Source organism: Citrus sinensis, chromosome 5 (assembly GCF_022201045.2).
Source record: "Citrus sinensis cultivar Valencia sweet orange chromosome 5, DVS_A1.0, whole genome shotgun sequence".
NCBI classification, from domain to species: Eukaryota; Viridiplantae; Streptophyta; class Magnoliopsida; order Sapindales; family Rutaceae; genus Citrus; species Citrus sinensis.
Window position 1 is genome coordinate 20,910,854 of NC_068560.1, and position 19,064 is coordinate 20,929,917.

The 19,064-nt window shown below is 29.6% G+C and overlaps 1 protein-coding gene across 1 annotated transcript; it reads right to left on the reverse strand.

Moving 5' to 3' along the window:
- Window positions 1–373: 373 nt before the first annotated feature.
- Window positions 374–7,211, reverse strand: LOC102618535 (uncharacterized). Its single transcript, XM_006480597.3, has 5 exons — window positions 6,405–7,211; window positions 5,668–5,704; window positions 4,703–4,939; window positions 4,443–4,490; window positions 374–1,155 (listed from the first exon to the last, which is right to left on the reverse strand). Exons 1-5 carry the CDS (start codon window positions 6,734–6,736, stop codon window positions 580–582), a joined length of 1,230 nt encoding a protein of 409 aa, XP_006480660.2. The 5' UTR covers window positions 6,737–7,211; the 3' UTR covers window positions 374–579.
- Between the last annotated feature and the right edge of the window lie 11,853 nt (window positions 7,212–19,064).

Sequence of the window (19,064 nt, forward strand, 5' to 3'; positions counted from 1 at the left end):
CTACTCTGATTTTCTTGCACTTTCTTACTGATTACCAATTAGGTTCGATGAAAATGTTGTGAACTTTTATATAGGTATAATATATATAATAACAACTAAATTCTCAATTCATATATGCGAACGAAGTTTGAAACTAGTAAATCTTACTTCCCCTCCAGAGATTTTGCTAATAGAATTCGCTGGCACCGCTAATAATATAGTTGCTCGCTCATCAATGCCACTACAAGAATACGAGTTGATATCATTACTCAGGTTTCGCAAAAGCATTCAAAGTGAATGCTACCATTTTTTATGACATGCAACTAGAAAATTAAGAAATATTTCAAACCTAATAGCAAAACATATGTAAAATGTAATGTGCCTCTGGAATAACTCAATTTGCAAAATAACTTCAACAGACTTCACATAAAACGTATAACACCTATAAGAATCCACCAATACCTTGATAACATTAAACTGTTCTGTTTTTAATAAAATTATCAGTTAACTACTTCCTCTTGTTTTGTACACTATTGCACAATAATAAAGAGGTGTTAGCAAGTTCAGCAATCTATAGTCTATACAACTACATTATCACCATTACCCATCCTGTTTTCCATTTAACCCACTATTTGTTTCGATACAGCAGCATCGCCAGTTAAAACACTTAGTGCAGCAGCATTGCCAGTTAAAACACTTAGTGCAGCAGCATTGCCAGTTAAAACAATTAGTGCAGCGGAGGGGTCTCAAACATTTTGGAATGCAGCAGCAGGGTCTCAAACATTTTGGACATTTAGGCCACCGGCAACAGTTCACACAGCTTGGTATCCAACATTTTGGCCATTTAGGTTTCCAGCAACATTTCGTGCAACTAAGTTTTGGACATTCTTGGCATTTGGGTTGGCAGCATTTAATCCTACAGCACCTGTTAGCAGATCCTGTGTTGGTGTTGGACCTTATTGGTAAATGGAGTTCCTGACGAATCTTATTAAGTCGGATTTTAGTGTTCATGTTCTCCATTTCTTGAATAAACCTGCAAAGGTGGCGGATGTAATCTGGATATAGCTCCAAGTTGCAGTGCCCTCCTCCTTTAATCCACAAAGGCTCATACGGATCTCTTGCCATTTTCCAGAGTTTATTTCCATGCAACCAGTTCACAACATCATCTTCTGTTCCCTGTCAAATTTAGAACCAGCCCCATTTAATCATTGATCATCAAAAGCCAGTTCTAATAAAGATAAATCAACCATCGATAGTTAAAAATGGAGCAATTTATCCATAATGCATGTCAAAATAGTGCAGAAGAACAAATTGATTTATACCGAGCTCTAAAGGCAAACCTCAAAGGATATGTTTCTGATATTTACTAATACAGACTGATGAGAATTTCAGGGAAGTTATTCAAACATTTGTTGGTATTATGCAAGACGACTAAATAACTGCAGATGAGAGACTGGAAGGCTTTACATTATTATATCTTTCGATAAGCTTAATTATGGCATTGCCAGTGCATGTTTGAAAGAGATTAATGTATTGCAACAGGTCGCACATGTGAGTGTGTATGCACACAAAACAAATACATTTTCTAGGCTTAGAATTAGAAGAGGGTTGGTGCAACTCATAATCTCACTACCCCAATATTTGCTAGCCACATAAGCCCAAGGCTGCTGCTCCATGAAATTGTAGGTGCTTACCATAATTTGAGCCCAAGTATTGAGACTCTCATTCAACTGTATTAATATATATTAGAAGTTACGATATTCAAACATAGGATGCAATACACGTTCAGGAGATAATTATAGATTATCTTTTTTAAACATTCAGTAAAACAGAAATTTAGGAATTTTCAATTATATTCAATCCTTTTAGAGATACTTATATATCTCGTTCCCCAATTATTTTCTTTTCATATCATAATCATCCCTCCTTCCCAGATATGGCGACTTATAGCTCTATATTAGCTAAAACAGAAATTTAGGAATTTTCTGTTATATTCAATCCTTTTAGCGATACTTATATATCTCGTTCCGCAATTATTTTCTTTTCATATCATAATCACCCCTCCTTCCCAGATATGGCAACTTATAGCTCTACATTAGCTAACACTTTATCCAAAGCTATAATTAGTAACAGAGTAAGGTCAAAAGAAAATGATAAAGTGATGACGGGAGGCAAAAGAAACTAAGTACATGACAAATTCTTGGGTCTAAGCAATGAATACTAAGGCTACCAGAGAATAGCTGCTGATGTCACTTTGACCTCTATTATTAGCACACTAAAATTGACCAAATTTAAAAACTAGAAAAAACTCAATGAAATGGGTACAAAGCAAAGCATCATTCACTCCTATGCAATTAATTCCAGCCTGAAACTAAAATCAAAGAAGCCTAGCACACTAAATTTGACCAAATTTAGACACTGGAAAAACTCAAATGTAACAGGTACGAAAACAGAGCCTCACTCACTCCGATGCAAATAATTCCAGCCTGAAACTAATATCAAAGAAGCCTGCAACAAACAGCATCAAATTCAAAATTACCCTTGATGCATCATTTTCCTTTTTTCTTCCACCACTTATTTATAGTCACAACAAACATACAAAAAAGCCAGAACCGGAATCTTTTACAGGAAAAAGGGGATCCTTTTAACTCCCCAAGTGCCATTTTCCTTGTTTTGCTATAAGGGAGCCATTTTCCCTTTTCAATCAGCATTACAAGTGCATTTAATTTTGATCAGTATTCAGGGGCCCTAGATTTTACAGTAGTGTGTAATGTGAACCCTAGACTTGATCAATTCCTTCAGTCAAGCAAACAAATAATTGCCCTAACAGAAACACAATGCATCATATTTTCCATCAGAAATAAGATTTCCCCAGACACATCTTTGAGAAATGCAGGGAGATTGTAAACAAGCAAACCTAACGTATACACATTACTGCAAGAACAATCAACAGAACAACACAGCAGCAACAATCTTAACTTTCTGATTGGACTTGAACAGTAGATGTCTAAACAAAGATTTGACACCCACGATTTAATTGAGAACAGCATAAATCAAGTCTTTAGAGGACCAGTCATCAACGCTCAATCCACTTAAAGCATAATCACAAAGACTTAACTCCTGCAAAGTGTATAACACTACAAAAAAGATGTAGGCTCTCAATATAGCTGAAAGGTGAAGAAAGCATACATATCATGAGACAATGAATCAGGCCTGAAATTTAGGATTATTGTTGAGCTTATATCTAATAACTTTACTAAAATGCAAAGAACTAATTAAATCTAAAATCATGTAGTTAAATCATAAATTACGCAAACAATTAATGGTTCACTCACCACCTTCCTTCAGCAATCTATTTGCTTCAAAAGAACTATCACTTTATATTTCCACAATAAACTGTTTATGAGACTACAATCCAGCCCACGTAACATAATGTTTTTGTACAAAGGGAACAAGAACAATGCCACATTGGGCAGAGAGCTCCAGTTGAAAATTTTTTTCTTTTGAAACTTGGCTGCCACAAAATTTAGAGAAGTAGTTATTGGTCCTATTGTGGTATAAAGATGTCAGTGCTTAAGAAGCAAAATTTTTCATTGATAATCCAAATTACAAGCAATTTTCCCTCTATATATATTTGGATTATCGGTTTGTTGTAAAGGAAAAGAACAGAAAATACTGGTATTCAGGAGTTAAAGAATATATTCTATGGTTTTCATAGACTTTGGCAATTTCCTGCCAATTTTATAGAATGCAACAACATAAGTGTTGCATGTGAAAGCAATAAATCTGAGTCCAGAAGAAGCAATCTAGAAAATTGTTTTCACTGGTAATGGTCATTTTAAATAAGCAGCCATTGTGACATCTCCGACAATATAACAATCCTTTCAAGACACTGTATTGATGAAAAATGTGTCTTAAAGAAACAGTTCTGTTTATTGGCAAGCAACCTGGATGATAGGACAATTCTGTTGTTCTCACTTAAGAAATACGGAAGGCATCATCCAAAACCGTTGCTTAATTGTTTATTGAGCTATGTAGAAGCCAATGCAATTTGCAACTGAAAAATTAAGTGGAAACAGTACCAAGGTCAATAAGCCTTGAATACTTAATGGAATTGGACAAGTTTAGCATGAATTCACATAAGTTTCAGCTTGAATTTCATAATTCTCAAAACTGCTGCAGAGAGTTGTACATCAGTTTTCTTCTAAAGTTAAGTTCAACAAGTAATTTCTAACTAGTGGAAGGATGTAAGCATTACTAATTTCATAGACAATCAGGTAATCTCAGTAAAGCAAGGACAGAATGAAATATTTTATGTTAATTCAAGAAAACAACAAACTGTCAATTTACAAACTCAGAATACCAGTGATATTATGAGCATATTTCCAAACAAAACCATAACAAGACAAGGAAAATACACTGGAAAATTGCGAGATTTAGAAAGCTTTAAAATTTCAACTTACATGTATAACCAGCACAGGGCACTTCACCTTCTTTATTTTGTTGATATTCTGCATTAATGAGAACAATGAATGGCTCAGACATTGCACTAGAAATAGCATAAACCCTAAAGCTCGAACATAAGTTAGTAATCAGTTAAACACTCTCATTAGTAACCAAACATTAGCATATCGGGATAATGATATACCCTTTGGCAGACAGTATAAAATCAGAACGCTTGACATCTATTTTACAAACAACACTGACCATGACAGATTCATACCTTGTATATGTCACAGCAAAATGTGAACTTTACATGACAGAGTACACGAAGGCCAGAAAGAATGCCGCTATGGAGAACAACACCCCTTAGCCTTGGCAACTTAGATGCCAAATGCAGTGTCGGCCCACTGCCAACTGACTGTCCATATAAAATTAAATCTTCCTGGCTTACTCCATACTCTGTCTGAAGACATTGGTAAACTGCCTCTATATCAGCATATGTATTGGATTCACTTGGCTGTAAAATTATAAAGGAAAAAGATAATTAGTTACTTATAGCAATCCACATGACAAGGCTGCAAGGAGTAATATGATTAAAAAGCAAAACCACAAAAAGCACTTCTACTTGTAAGCCTGCTATTATGTGTTTACATTGAAGTAACAGGGCATCTGCTATTGTCACTTAAGTGAAGTGGATTTATAAACTAAAGCTAAACATTAGAGTGTTGACATTGAAGGAACAGGGCATCCACAATTTCCATTCCAGTGAAGAGGATTTATAAACTAAAGCTAAACATGAATCTGATCAGGAGATTCAACAATGTGGCCTTCAATTTAAAGATAGGTTTCTACCCAGATAATCATGTCCTTTATAACCAAATTAAGCATCACATGCCGGATCCATCCAAATCATAGCCACGAATTGTCTCAAAGCAATAAGCAATCATTTTACAATTAAACTGCCAATGTGGTGTGAAAAACCATATATTGGTGTGTTTATAATGGTGCTTCAATGATTTCCCAACATACATTTATTTTATACATATACAAAATCTCCCAAAAATACAATACTTTCCCATTGCAACTAGTTACTGAATCATCAAAGATTTTAGATTCTGTGGTGGATTCTTGTTCCCTAGGTGCATCATATAAACCACAGAAACCAAAGCCTGCAATAACGCTCAAAAGGAAGAAGAAATAATGCAGTGACACAATCAAGGAGAATTTGTGGGAATGACGACCTACCTTGCCAGCAGAGGCTCCATAGCCAGAATAGTCATATCTGCACCATAAAATTTAGATGGCTCAGATTAAAATGTAACCCCGTTAAAAAAATGGCAAAATAGAAGCAGAAAATCGAAAACTACATCTGAAAATGCTTTATAGAAATAGTTGTTAATCTCACATATCGAGGAAATTACTATTAAGATAAATAAGACAAAGAAGAAGAAGATAATGTTTCTTCAAAATTTAGCTCATGGAAAAAATGGAGTGCCAGAAATGACAAAGAAAAGCAGTTCTCTGTGAACAAGAACAATATAAAGTGAAAGCTGTGCGTCACAGAACTCAAATGGCACAAAATCTAAGAAATAAAGCCTTTATATGGGTTATAAATCTAATATCATCCAAATAAAACAGTAAAATAAATCATTTACTTTATGCAGGGGAAAATGAAAAAGTTAAGACAAAGAACAAGAAAAGGCGTAAAGAGACTGGTAACAAGAACAAAACTAAACCAGCCTTCCTAATTTACTTTACTGTCACTTTATCAGTTGTACAAAATCAGAAACTCAGAAAAACAATCACCCAGCAAATACAATGAATGACCATTAATATGAAAATTAAATTACAGATCTAAAACCAAAATAAAAATTGATTCTTTAATAGAAAAAAAAATGTTGGACGAAGCATATCATTTAAAACAAGATCCCCACAACACAAATAATATTATATGGTTTCAAAAGAAAGAGTAACTCACTAACCCCATGAGATTAACTCTAAGATTGACTTTAAGCTGAACAAATAGGTCATAGAGTTGGCCAAGGTCAGCAGCATTGCCATGAGAGTACAGTAGAGTGAGTCTAGCATAAGGGTTTTTTAAGTAAAAAGCAACGACCTTGTTGCCACGTTTGGTGTCAATCAACAAAACATCCAATGAACTGTCATCAGCAGCAAGAGGCATAGGCATTGAAGAAGAAGAAGAAGCTGAAACCGCAGTGAGCTTGCCATTGTCACGTTTCTTGACCTGGTATGTTGGTGGTGATGGTGGGAAAAATGCAAACTTTGCAGCTAACTCAGAAAACATACACCCCATTCAACAGCCCCAACAAAATAAAAAATCAAAAAAACAACCACAACTCATTGAACAAACAACAAGAAGCCGCTGAAACACATCGGGGTTTTGCAGCTTGCTTTCATTTAAGTTGTTTCTTGGGACTAGAGAGAGAGAGAGAGAGACTGTGAGAAAGAGAGAGAGAGAGAAAGAGAGATACTGTCTGTCCAGTGAAGTGTTGATGGTGGAAAGAGAAAAGAACAGTAGAAATCTCCTCTAAAGTACAGTGGCTTTTAATGGCTTTGGTTTTCTTCCTTCACTTGGAAACAGAGTTGAGTTTGAGTGAGTTGAGTTCATAGGTTCAGTGTTTGTGTGTGCGAGTGTGCATGACTTCAATTGTGTCAGTTTGCACAGGCCGGGTCGATATATTTTTCCTCTCAATCTGCCAAATCTGCTAACTCACCATTATTTAATTTGGCCATCTTTTATGAGTTTTATGCTTACTCTCTTGCGTCTACAAAATACCTCCAAACTCGCTTCAGAGTCTATGAAACCTGTGATACTTGTTAGTAGGATTATTACTTTGAGACCCCTCTAGCTTATCAAAAAAACAAAAAGCTACTTTTAACCATAGAAAAAAAGGATAATGAACCCCTAATATTTGGGGGAAATGATATAAAACTATGTAATATTTCAAAAATATATATAACTCCCATTTTTGTAAGCAATTCTATTTTTTTAGTAGTAAATTTATTTTTAATTGTTAATTTCTATTATGTTTCTATAATAAATAAATCAATACATTGATAGTAGTGCCACACATTCTAAATTTTTTATCACAAAAAACTATCCCAAATGATATGATAATCATCAATTAGTTAATGGAGATAATATAAATAATTCACTTGAATTTTATAAAGAATTACCAACCAATTAATAAATGGCATATCATTTGAGATGAAATCTAGGATAAAAATTTTGAGATGCCTATTGTTACTCATGTATTAACCTAAGACATGTCATCAATAACGTGTATAATGAAATTGACAAAACTATTATTCAAAATTAAAAATTGAGATATAATTACCATTTGCCCAAATTATTTACTCTAAATTAGGAATATACCCTTCCCAATGACAGAATGATAAAAATGATGAATAATAGATAAAATTATATTTTCTTTGGAAATTTGGGCAAAATGAGATATTAAATAGGCTTATATATGGATGAAAGGCAAATTGGGCGATTGGGAAGTAAAATTGGCTCCCAATTTTAGAATTTATCATTGGGAAGGTATATCCGTGATTTAGAGTGAATAATTTGGACAAAAGATAATTACATCTTAATTTTAAGTTTTAAATTAGAAGTTATTGATTTTATTATGCACAAGACATATCTTAAATCAATATATTGATTTATTTATCATAAGGACATAATAATGATTGTAAATTAAAAATAAATTTACTATTAAAACAAACAAAATTTACCAACAAAAATAAGGGTTGTATTTTTTTTACAAATATTTAGAAATTTTATGTCATTTTTTCCAAATATTAGGAGGTTCACAGTTGTTTTTCCTTTAACTATTATTGTGCCCTATTTTAGTGGGGAAAAAAAACAGTTTCGGATTATTTTTTTTATATTAGGAAAACTATGTCCGAACCACCTATTTCTCATTGGAAAGTTCAGGTACTCACCAAGAAATTCTAATAATTACTTTGCATCTTTTAATCTTTTAAATTTTTTCATTCACTCGCTTTTCTGTTAGCTTAATTAAAATTTGTTAATGAATCTTTATAACAATAAAGTTTTGCTCTTGCAATTGTGTTAAAGGAAAACAGGTCAGATAATAAAATTTGAAATGCTATATGGTGAAAGTAATTATCAGACATCACCAGTCTAGCTAAATGCACTTTCATAAAATATGTTGGTTTAGAGATAATTTTCCTTTATATTATTCTCAAGGGTTAAAATTATAGATGGGTGTTTCGAGTTTCAATTTAATTTTTAAGGGTTCCGATTTGAGTTGTAACCCATTCAGTTATGAGAATTTAATACAAATAAGTTCAAAAATTAGCTGGTTCAATTTGGTTCAAACTCAAGTTATAATTTTAAATTAAAATTCGATTTGGATTACAATTGAGGGAATAGGGTTGAGATTTGAGAGAATCAAGACTTTTTTTTTTGTTAGATTCAGATATTTTTAAATGTAACCCAATCGAATATGATGCTCGGTTCAGTTTTAGCTCGAATTGAATCCAAACTAGATCGATTTCAATTCTCGACCAGATTTATTTTTAGGCTCGAACTAAAATGAAATTCAATTTTATTCAATTCAACTCGAGCCAAGCACCCACTCCTAGTTAAAATATAAGAACCATCTAATTATGACGTACTCATTAGGTGATCCGATTGTCTTAAACTCAATTTTAAATTACATTGTAATAAAGTTGATGAAGTATTACACAATCTTTCGAGGGTGGCTGCTTGTAAGTAAATCTCTTGACTGTTTCTGCACCCCCGTCTCCTTTATCATTGTTAGAAACCTTAATTAGAGATTCAAATTATTTCTCTCCTGATGAAACTTTAAACATGATAAATCATATTTCTTAAAATCTTGCATTTATAAAAGTGAGTAAAAATATTAGTATTTTATCACACAACAAAACATCAAAGCCCACGAGTTGATTCATGAATTGATGATGTTGCATAATGTAAAAGCCTCACTTGGTTACATTTTCCAATTTCAAGAAAGTTACTATTGATAATTCCCATATGCTTTGCCTTGGTTTCTAAGATGCTATCAATTGTTTTGTTGAATGTTGAATCTCTCAATACTCATTAAGGCTTTAGAGGATGGACAAAATCATACCAAAATGTATGCAACTCCTTTTTCTTATTGCGATGAGAGGTAACAAACATGAAAAAAGAATCCTAGTTACTTTATGGTAATTGGTAAAATGTACTACAGCTGGGATGTATTGGCACGCTAGATCAAGCCAAAACCTATGCTGCAGTTAGCTTACAATGAAAATTGGATTATTATCTGCCCATTTTGGCATTTTATGGCGGCACTTGTTAATTTTCTTTTACCACTTACAATTATTATAGATCCGCCTCTGCCTCAGAAAAAATTATAACGAAGTACAAGCAATTTATTCATCATATGTTGTTCATGGTACTTGCTCTGACAAAGTTGTGGCTTGTGTGTTTTTATCTCCCTTTTTAAAATTTTAATTAAATAAGGGTTTATAATTCAATGTTTATAAGTTTTGAAAATAAGTAATTTGTTAGCCTTGACAACAACTAAAATGGAAGTATTTAAAATGATTTCCTGCTATATTTTGTTTTTGAAGTTTTTCTAAGCATCAATCTCAGCTCCTTTCTCCTCTTCTTTACCCTCCCCTCATTCTTCCTCTCTTTACCTTTTATAAGCAACAGATTTGACAAGATCCTTTTATTTTATTATTATATGTTTATTTATTATTTATTTATACATAAAAGTGAGTGATAGTCAGGTGGCGAAGTGCCTGTGGCCACCTAACTCTCATGGTTCGCTTCCTCTTTTTTATTTTTTTTAATTACATCTTTTTAATAATACATTCTAAACGAATTAATCAATTTATCTTTTTGTTTCCTACTTTTAGTTTCAATTTCTTTTTTATTCATTAGATATAAAAATTAACATAAAATTAATATACTGTAAATTAATTTAACATAAAAATTTATTAGGGGGAGCATTAAGATAATTTATAAATTATGAGCGCATTAATCAACATTGTTAGTGAAAAATTAATAATTTTTAATCTTATTAAATGTACACTTTTTAGTGTCAATACTACAACATTAATTTCCTCTTGGTTTAAAATACAATTAACTTTGGTAATTTATTTTTTCATAAGTGATTTAACATGGCAAAAAAATAGAGTAAAAATAAATGAAACACAAGATTTCAAAGAATTCTTAAAAAAATTATAACTTTATTTAAAAGAATGATTAAACATGTTACATAAACACTCTATTCATGTAGAGTAAAGCTTATTGTTTAAATAATTTTACATGTAGAAAGAGAATTCTATCCAAATAAGAAAATAAAAACTCAAATTTGATATTTAATATTACTAATAAAAAAGACTATTAAAATAAATAAACTCCAAAATATCATCCTACATCATATTTGCTACTATAAAATCAAAAAGTGTATTATCATTTTACTACTTCAAAAATTGTCAAAAATTAAATGACTACAAGAAATATTGTTACCTATTATTTTACTACTATAACTTTGTAAAACCTTTCATTTTACTATTTTTCCATTAGGACCGTTAGTTGACTAATTAGTTGACTAGTAAAATACCAATTTTATCTTTTATAGTAAAATACACAAATAAAGATATTAAATAATAGACATAAAATTATTGTTATGCCCTTGAATTATTAAAAAATAATTTTAACCATGAATTTAAAAATAACCCTAAATTTATTATAATTATAAAAGTAGTGAATTGACAAATAATACCCCTGAATATTTTTATTAAAAAAGGCACAGTCTATTAAAAAACTAATTAAACATGGAAGTTTTGATAGATAACCTTTAAGTTTTTTTTTTTTGAAATAGATTGTGTGTTTTGTTCGCTACTATTATATTAATAATAAATTCAGGATTATTCATCAATTCATAGTTAAAAACTGTTATTTAATAATTTAAGGGCATAGCATGATTTTTTGTCTACTATTTCATACCTCTTATTGTGTATTTTATCATAAAAGATAAAATTGATATTTTACTAATCAACTAACAGTTTTAATGAAATAAGTAATAAAATGAAACATTATGTAAAAGTTATAGTAGTAAAATAATAGATAATAATACTTCTTATAGTCATTTGATATTTTACAACTATTGAAATAGTGAAAGGATAATAACCCAATTCTTGAAGTAGTGACACTATAATAATCCAATTAAAAATATATCATTATCAGGCAACTAACGTATTGAAACCTCCAAAAATTTCATAATCTTTTTTCCTCAATCGGGGAGAGAAGTAAAATACCACATTTTTCTTTATGTTATTTTGTGATGACTTTGTCCCTACATTATTAAAGTTTTTTGGGTAAGTTTCGCCTTTTTCTTTTTCTTAATAAAGGAATTTAAGTTTATGATTATGTGAACTTAATTGAAATGTCTTATGAATTAAAGCTGCAATTACTAAATTTCTTAAACTATATTTAGGGGAAAAAAACCCTTCTTATTCAAAGGGTTTCATGCAATAGCATATTTCATCCTTACTTTTTAAACAATAGCCCAAAACATTCTTTTGTTAACTCACCGTTAGTTGAATATCGTTTGTTAGTAATTCATTAAGGGTAAAAAAGGATTTTTCATCAAAGAAAAAATTAGAAAAATAAATAAAAATTGACATATAACCAAAAATAATTTTATCTAATTCCACTAAATACGAAATACCGAAAAAGGTGAAAAACTTTTATTTCAAACAAATTTTTTTTCGTTTCTTTCTATTTTGGCGACATAAAAGCCGTATAAACCATAGGTCTAAGTACCAAAAATATCACAATTTTCTTATTCATATAAGTATACTTTGTAATTGCATTGTAAAATGATTTGAATTGAGTTGGAAATAAAGAAGATATTCAACACATGCAAGCACATAAAAATTAATGGTATTTTTGAGTTTTTTTTCTAATGATTTAAAGATATTGTGTTAATTATAATTTTTTTCTTATGGCAACTATTCAATGGATATATCATCATTGATTTCATTTAAGAAAAAATATCAATTTTGTATATTTTGTAGTGTTATTTAATTGTGTAAAAAAATTATTTTAATATAGTTTGTATCACTTTAATAAAATATTATTTTTTATCCTTAATAAATTATTAATTAACAACTTTACATTAACAGTAAGTTAACGAAAGTATATTTTAAACTATTATTTAAAAAATAAGAATGAAATGAGTTATTAAATTAAACTCCAATGTGAAAAGAATTTTTCTCCTATATTTATTAAGGAGCTGCTACCTTACGTCGCATGTAAGGTACAGCCTCTCACAAACTCAGATTTAGGTTTCACTTGGACCCACCAATCTTGTGAGAGATTGTACCTTTCATGCGACGTAAGGTAGCAAAAGCCTATTTATTATATTACTTTCTATAGACTAAATTTCTGACTCAGTCGGTGACTAATCGAGAGAAAAAGGAAAGTGGGTCCCCATGAAAATTGAACTGTAACTTCTTCGGGTCTTCTGATAATCTCCCTACACTACAGCTTCAACTAAACGCCCCAAGTTGTTTCCCTGTTGAGCAGCATATGTGGGCGGCGCGTGGGCCTTACATTCCACTCGGTCACGTGACGGCGGCGACTGTTTAGTGTTTAGCTTATTAGGCTGTGTTCCGTCCCAATCTTGATCTGTCATTTGACTTCATGCAAAATCTCAGTCCTTGGGGCCCATTCGGCTTATCCCCATCATCGCAATTGACAATCACATTGATGAAGTGGTATGATGACTGATGATGCCCGCACTGATCCTATTTCTTTAAGATTTTGAACATCCAACGGCTCTTATGGCCCCACCTGTCCTTCTGTCCTTGGCCACCACGTGTTACCTTAGGGTCGCTTGCAAGTTGCAAGCTTACGGGGGGGCAGTTCGCAATTTCTCTCCCATAGGAGAATGCTAGGGAAATTTGAAGGAAATAGCCTAAAGTTGACAAATGTTGACAATTTTAGCCCACTTTTCAATAAAAAATACTATGTGTGAAAAAAAAAAAAATACCACTAAATTTACTAGTCACATTTCACAAGTTACCCAATGCACTTTAGTCTAGTGCACTAGACAACTTTGTCTAGCACACTCGATAAGGTCATCTACCACGAGTTTGTCATTTGTATTGAATAAATTACACGCATTATTATTTTATACACATTGAGTGTTCAACAAGAAATATCATGTGTATTTTTTTTACTCATTCTTCTTATTTTTTCTGACTTACAATAATCACTTTATAATTCGATGTTTGAGAATTGATTAAGTGATGATAAGTGAAAAATTAACCAAATTGATGGAGTTTTGTTTAATTAAGAGATGATATTTTGTTTCGATTTAAAAGAATCTTAGGATTCAATCCTTGTAGGGCATTTTTGTGGTGTTTCAGCTATAAAAAAAAAAAAAAAAGTAAAATGGGAAGTTTGGCTGAATTTGATATAAGTAGTCCCACAATTTGGTTTTTAGGATAAATTTCCTAAATAATATATTATCATTAATTAAGAGATCAAGGATTCAGAGACTATATTTTCTTAGGAGTAATGATACAGCCACAAACTCTTGTACAAACTTATTTTGTACAAACTGACGTGGCATGATTTCATTGGTTGAATGAAAATATAAATTAATAAAAACAAATCATGTGGGCCAAGTGATATTCAATTCAACCAATCTTATCATGCCACATCAGTTTGTACAAAATAAGTTTGTACAAGAGTTTGTGACTGTATCATTACTCTTTTCTTAGATACATGAATTATTCTTCATAATGGTTCACTATCCTCCAAAACAAAATTGTCACTTACCATATATCTTTTTCATAATTTAAAGTTAGATCATAAACCAATCAAGTAATAAGGGTGAAATAAAATTATTCAAGGAGGTAAATTGTCGGCTTCCAAATGTTAGATGAGAAAACTAAGTTTATCATATATAATATCATTAATTAATTATTGATTATTTCTGGTTGTTGCATACAAAATTGAACTATATATACATACGCATTTGGAAAGAAAAAATTACCAAAAAAGAGAAAAACAGCTGAATGAATAATAATGATAAGGAAGCCGAGTAAAATAGGGGAAGGTGGAGGACACAATCAGTTGATTTCCTTGAAAACGAAATAATTAGAGAGGCAAGAGTAATTGAGTAGTAAAGTTGGAAAAAGGAAAGGAAGAAAAAAAATTGAGAGGTTTAATTCACTTGCTATCATAATTCATTAAAGATAGAATTATATTGCGATAGTAGTAGACATGATTATGATATATATATATATATAAATCAAGCATTCCAAAAAGTAAGTTTCATCTAATACTTTATGTGTATATATATATAGGGATCTTGACCATATATCAAAGTTAGGGATAATTTAAAAGATAAAAAAATATACATTTTAATGTATTACATGACAAAATACACTATAATAAAGTCCGTGTTTTTTTTATTTTTTAATTTATCTCTAATTTTAATATTGTTAATGATATCTTTTATATATATATATATATATATATATATATATATATATATATATATATATATATATATATATATTCGCTGATTTTCTTAGGCTCTTAATTTTGTTCAAAAGAGTGTTAGGAACGATTTAATATAACTTAGGGGATCCTAATAATAAAGGACGTGCACGCAACAATATTATAAGTACAAGATATCCTACTATACTAGTTTTTCGAGAGACGAGACTGTAAATTATAAACATTGTTAGATATGCTAGATATATAAATATGATTATCTTTGGTGATGACCCTCACTTCGTTAAAGTAAGGCGTTAGTAAAATATAAAAACATATAGATTTTAATATATTAACAAAATTAAAAGTACAGTCTCTTTAAAATTTATATTTTTTGTATTTTACTAGCATCCTTACTTTAATAAAGTAAGAATCACGAGTGTCTTTTGATACACGTGCCCTTGAAGACCCAAGTTTGAATAAAATACAAATCTTAATTATTAGGGTTTAGGTAATTAATTATGGAGATAGTCAAATTTCAAAAATTCTTTGGTGTTATATATATATATATATAATTATTTCCTAGTGAGGACCCTCACTTCGTTAAAATAAGGTGCTAGTAAAAGATCACGAGTATCTTTTGATACATGTGCCCTCGAAGGCATAAGTTTGGATAAAATACCAACTTTAGCTATTAGGGTTTGGGTTAATTATGGAGATAGTATCAATATTCTTAAAAATTACCATAAACTTTCATGCTGTTTTTTTCTAGATTTAATAAATTTCTGTTTAATAAACTTGAAATTCGAAAAAGAATTAGACATTAACATAGATTAAAAAGAAAAATAGGAAAATTGAACAAATTTTAATGAAAATATCATTCTATGATGCCGTGATTAAAGTTACAGTATCAATACCGTAATTGAATATAAATTATGTAAATGAAATATAAGACTTGTAAATTTAACATAAAACTTGTAAATCAACATTAACTGTAAAATGAAATATAAATTTTAGAAATTAAACATAACAATTGTAAATGGAAGGTAAAACGAGTAAATTAATATAAAACTAGTAAATTGATGTATTATTAGTGAATAAAACATAAACTTGCAAATATAACATAAAACTCGTAAATCACTATGAAGTACAAAATAAGACATAAATTTTAGAATTAAACATAGGATTTGTAAATGGAAGATAAAACAAGTAAATTATATAAAGCTAGTAAATTGATGTATTATTAGTAAATAAAACATAAACTTGCAAATATAACATAAAACTCGTAAATCACTATAAAGAACAAAATAAGACATAAATTTTAGAATTAAACATAGGATTTGTAAATGGAAGATAAAACAAGTAAATTATATAAAGCTAGTAAATTGATGCATTACTAGTAAACAAAACAAAAACTTACAAATATAACTTAAAACTAGTAAATCAACATTAACTGTAAAATAACACATAAGTTTTGAAAATAAAACAAAAGACTTGTAAAGAAAAGGTAAAACAAGTAAATTACTATAAAACTGGTAAATTGATATATTATTGGTAAATAAAATAAAACTTATAAATATAACATAAAACTAGTAAATCAACATAAAATACAAAATAAAACATAAATTTTGGAAATGATACATAAGGCTTGTAAATGGAAGGTAAAACAAGTAAATTAATATAAAACGGGTAAATTAATGTATTAATGATAAACAAAATAAAAACTTGCAAATATAACATAAAACTAGTAAATAAAAATGAAAACTTAAAAATATATCATAAAACAAGTAAATCAACATTATTTACAATATAAAACATAAATTTTGTAGATTATGCTTAAAACTTATGAATAAATAAGTAAATTAATAAAAGAATTACTGAAAAAAAAGTTCAAAGTTGTAAAATAAAGCTCATTATAATGTCTATCGCCTTATATATTTATTGATTTTTTTAATTAAATTGAATAATGCTAGTTTTACATTTATATAATATATGTGATGTTTTATTAAGGGTGAAATATATTTTTCAAAATCAGATTTTGAAAATAATATTATTTTAATATCTTTCATAGTAATTGTAAGATGATGTTATTTTGCATATTTTTACACTTCCTCAACAACAACTCTAAATGGTCTCTAAATATAAGTAAAAAGTTTAAATTACATGAAGTATGTATAAGACTCAAAATTAGATCTAATTTATTGATATATCATATATGTGTCTAGTAGTATAAGATTTTTTTTTTAATTTTGTTTTCACTTGATCCATATCAAGATAAATATTACTTACATAATAAATAGATATTATTATAGAAAATGAAAAAAAAAAGTGGACAAATGTCTTAAAATAAATATATAATTTATGGTTAAATCAATTCAATAAAACTTATTTCACTTTTTTTAGCATAACTTTTTTGTTTAATTAAAGAAAATATTTTTTGTAAGCAAATAAAATATTTTTCACTAAAATCTATAGAAATAATGTTAATTTTTTAAATAATTAATAATCTTGTATGAATTTACTAGTTTTACTTTACATTTACAAGTTTTATATGTAATTTACAATATTTATATCTATTACGGTATTGATGCCGTAATTTTCATTACGTCATTATAGAATTTTCCCAAAAACATATATAAAGACGTTTTGGATTGTTTGTTAAAACTACATGAATTAACTATATAATTAGCTCAATCGCTAAGAATTAGAAGAACATTTACCTTTGGATTTTAATATTATTTGGACTCTCTCTGTTACATGTATAGTAAGTACATAAGAATGTGAGATGATTCGAAAACCTCGTGCATGCAAAGATTAATCATATTAAAAATAATCTTAACAGCTAGCATAAACAAATAAACCATATTGCAACGCAATTGTACTTTTGCATGAACAAATATATTATTTTAATAAACACAATGCTGTTTTTTTGTTTTTTTGTTTTTTTTAAAGCCAACCCTGGATGTAGTGTAGTCCATATATATAAAAACAAAACAGGTACGTACAAGAGTTGTAGGTAAAAGTGGTTCTGGGATTTTGTACCATATAATAGGGCATGCTGAATAAACAAATTGAAAAAGAAGCAGTTGGGGGAAGTGCTTGCAAATTCATCTCCTCGTGTAAGAAACAAACATAAAAAAGAAGAGACAGAAGCAATGTTGCAGGAAAATGAAAACTGGTTTAATAAAGAGAAAGGTATTTATTCATATATTTCTTTGAGTATATCACCAGATACTGTTCCTTGTATTTTTTCTTTTTTTTAACACTCTTCCCGTGAGGCTTGGTTCTCCAATCTATCATATATAATCATCTTTACGTCCGGACTATCTCATCTCTTTTTTTTTTTAATGCAAACATGTTATTAAATTGTACAATTTAATAGAGTTATAAGTTATATCGTTTAATAATGTGTCTACATTGACTTTACTAAACCGCATGGCTTAATAACGTGTGCGCATGAAAAAAATGAGGTTGCTCACACTAGAGATAAATAATCATTCTCATGTGCATGCACCCTCATTTTTTTTTTTAATGTTTACATGCTATTAAGCTATGCGATTTAATAGTTATTTTTTAACTATAAAGCCATGTGATTTAATAGTGTGTCTACACTAACTCTAATAAGCCGCACGGCTTAACAGCATGTCTACGTGAAAAAAATTGAGGGCACACTAAATCAGTACTCTTCTATATGTAAGAGAATGACTATACATGCATATGCTTCAATCTAGGATCTTGAATTTGTTAAAGTTTGGGAAAGCTATTAAACCACATGGTTTAATAATGTAATGATATCTACATATACATATACATATACATATATACATACATACATACATACATACATATATATATATATATATATATATATATATATAAACTGATCTAGTGCAGGATCCTAAACTTTATTAAAGTTTGGGAAAAGTTACTAATAGTATAATGTCATTATATTATTAAACCATGTTTGTTAGTATATTAAAATCTATTTTTTTGTCTGCTAATGGTATCCTCAATCTGTTAAAATAAAGATGACCTCACCGAAGAATTATATATGTTTGTGTCTGTGTGTGTTTAGTTTTTTTTAAGATTATTATAATACATTTGTATATAACAATGTAGA

Excerpts from the sequence above, each read along its gene's own strand:
- LOC102618535 (XM_006480597.3), bottom strand. The coding sequence starts at position 6,736 with ATGGGGTGTATGTTTTCTGAGTTAGCTGCAAAGTTTGCATTTTTCCCA. Across the intron at positions 4,491-4,702 it reads TTTGCTGTGACATATACAAG|AATATCAACAAAATAAAGAA; the intron begins GTATGAATCTGT and ends TCATTAATGCAG. Across the intron at positions 1,156-4,442 it reads GCCCTGTGCTGGTTATACAT|GGAACAGAAGATGATGTTGT; the intron begins GTAAGTTGAAAT and ends TAAATTTGACAG.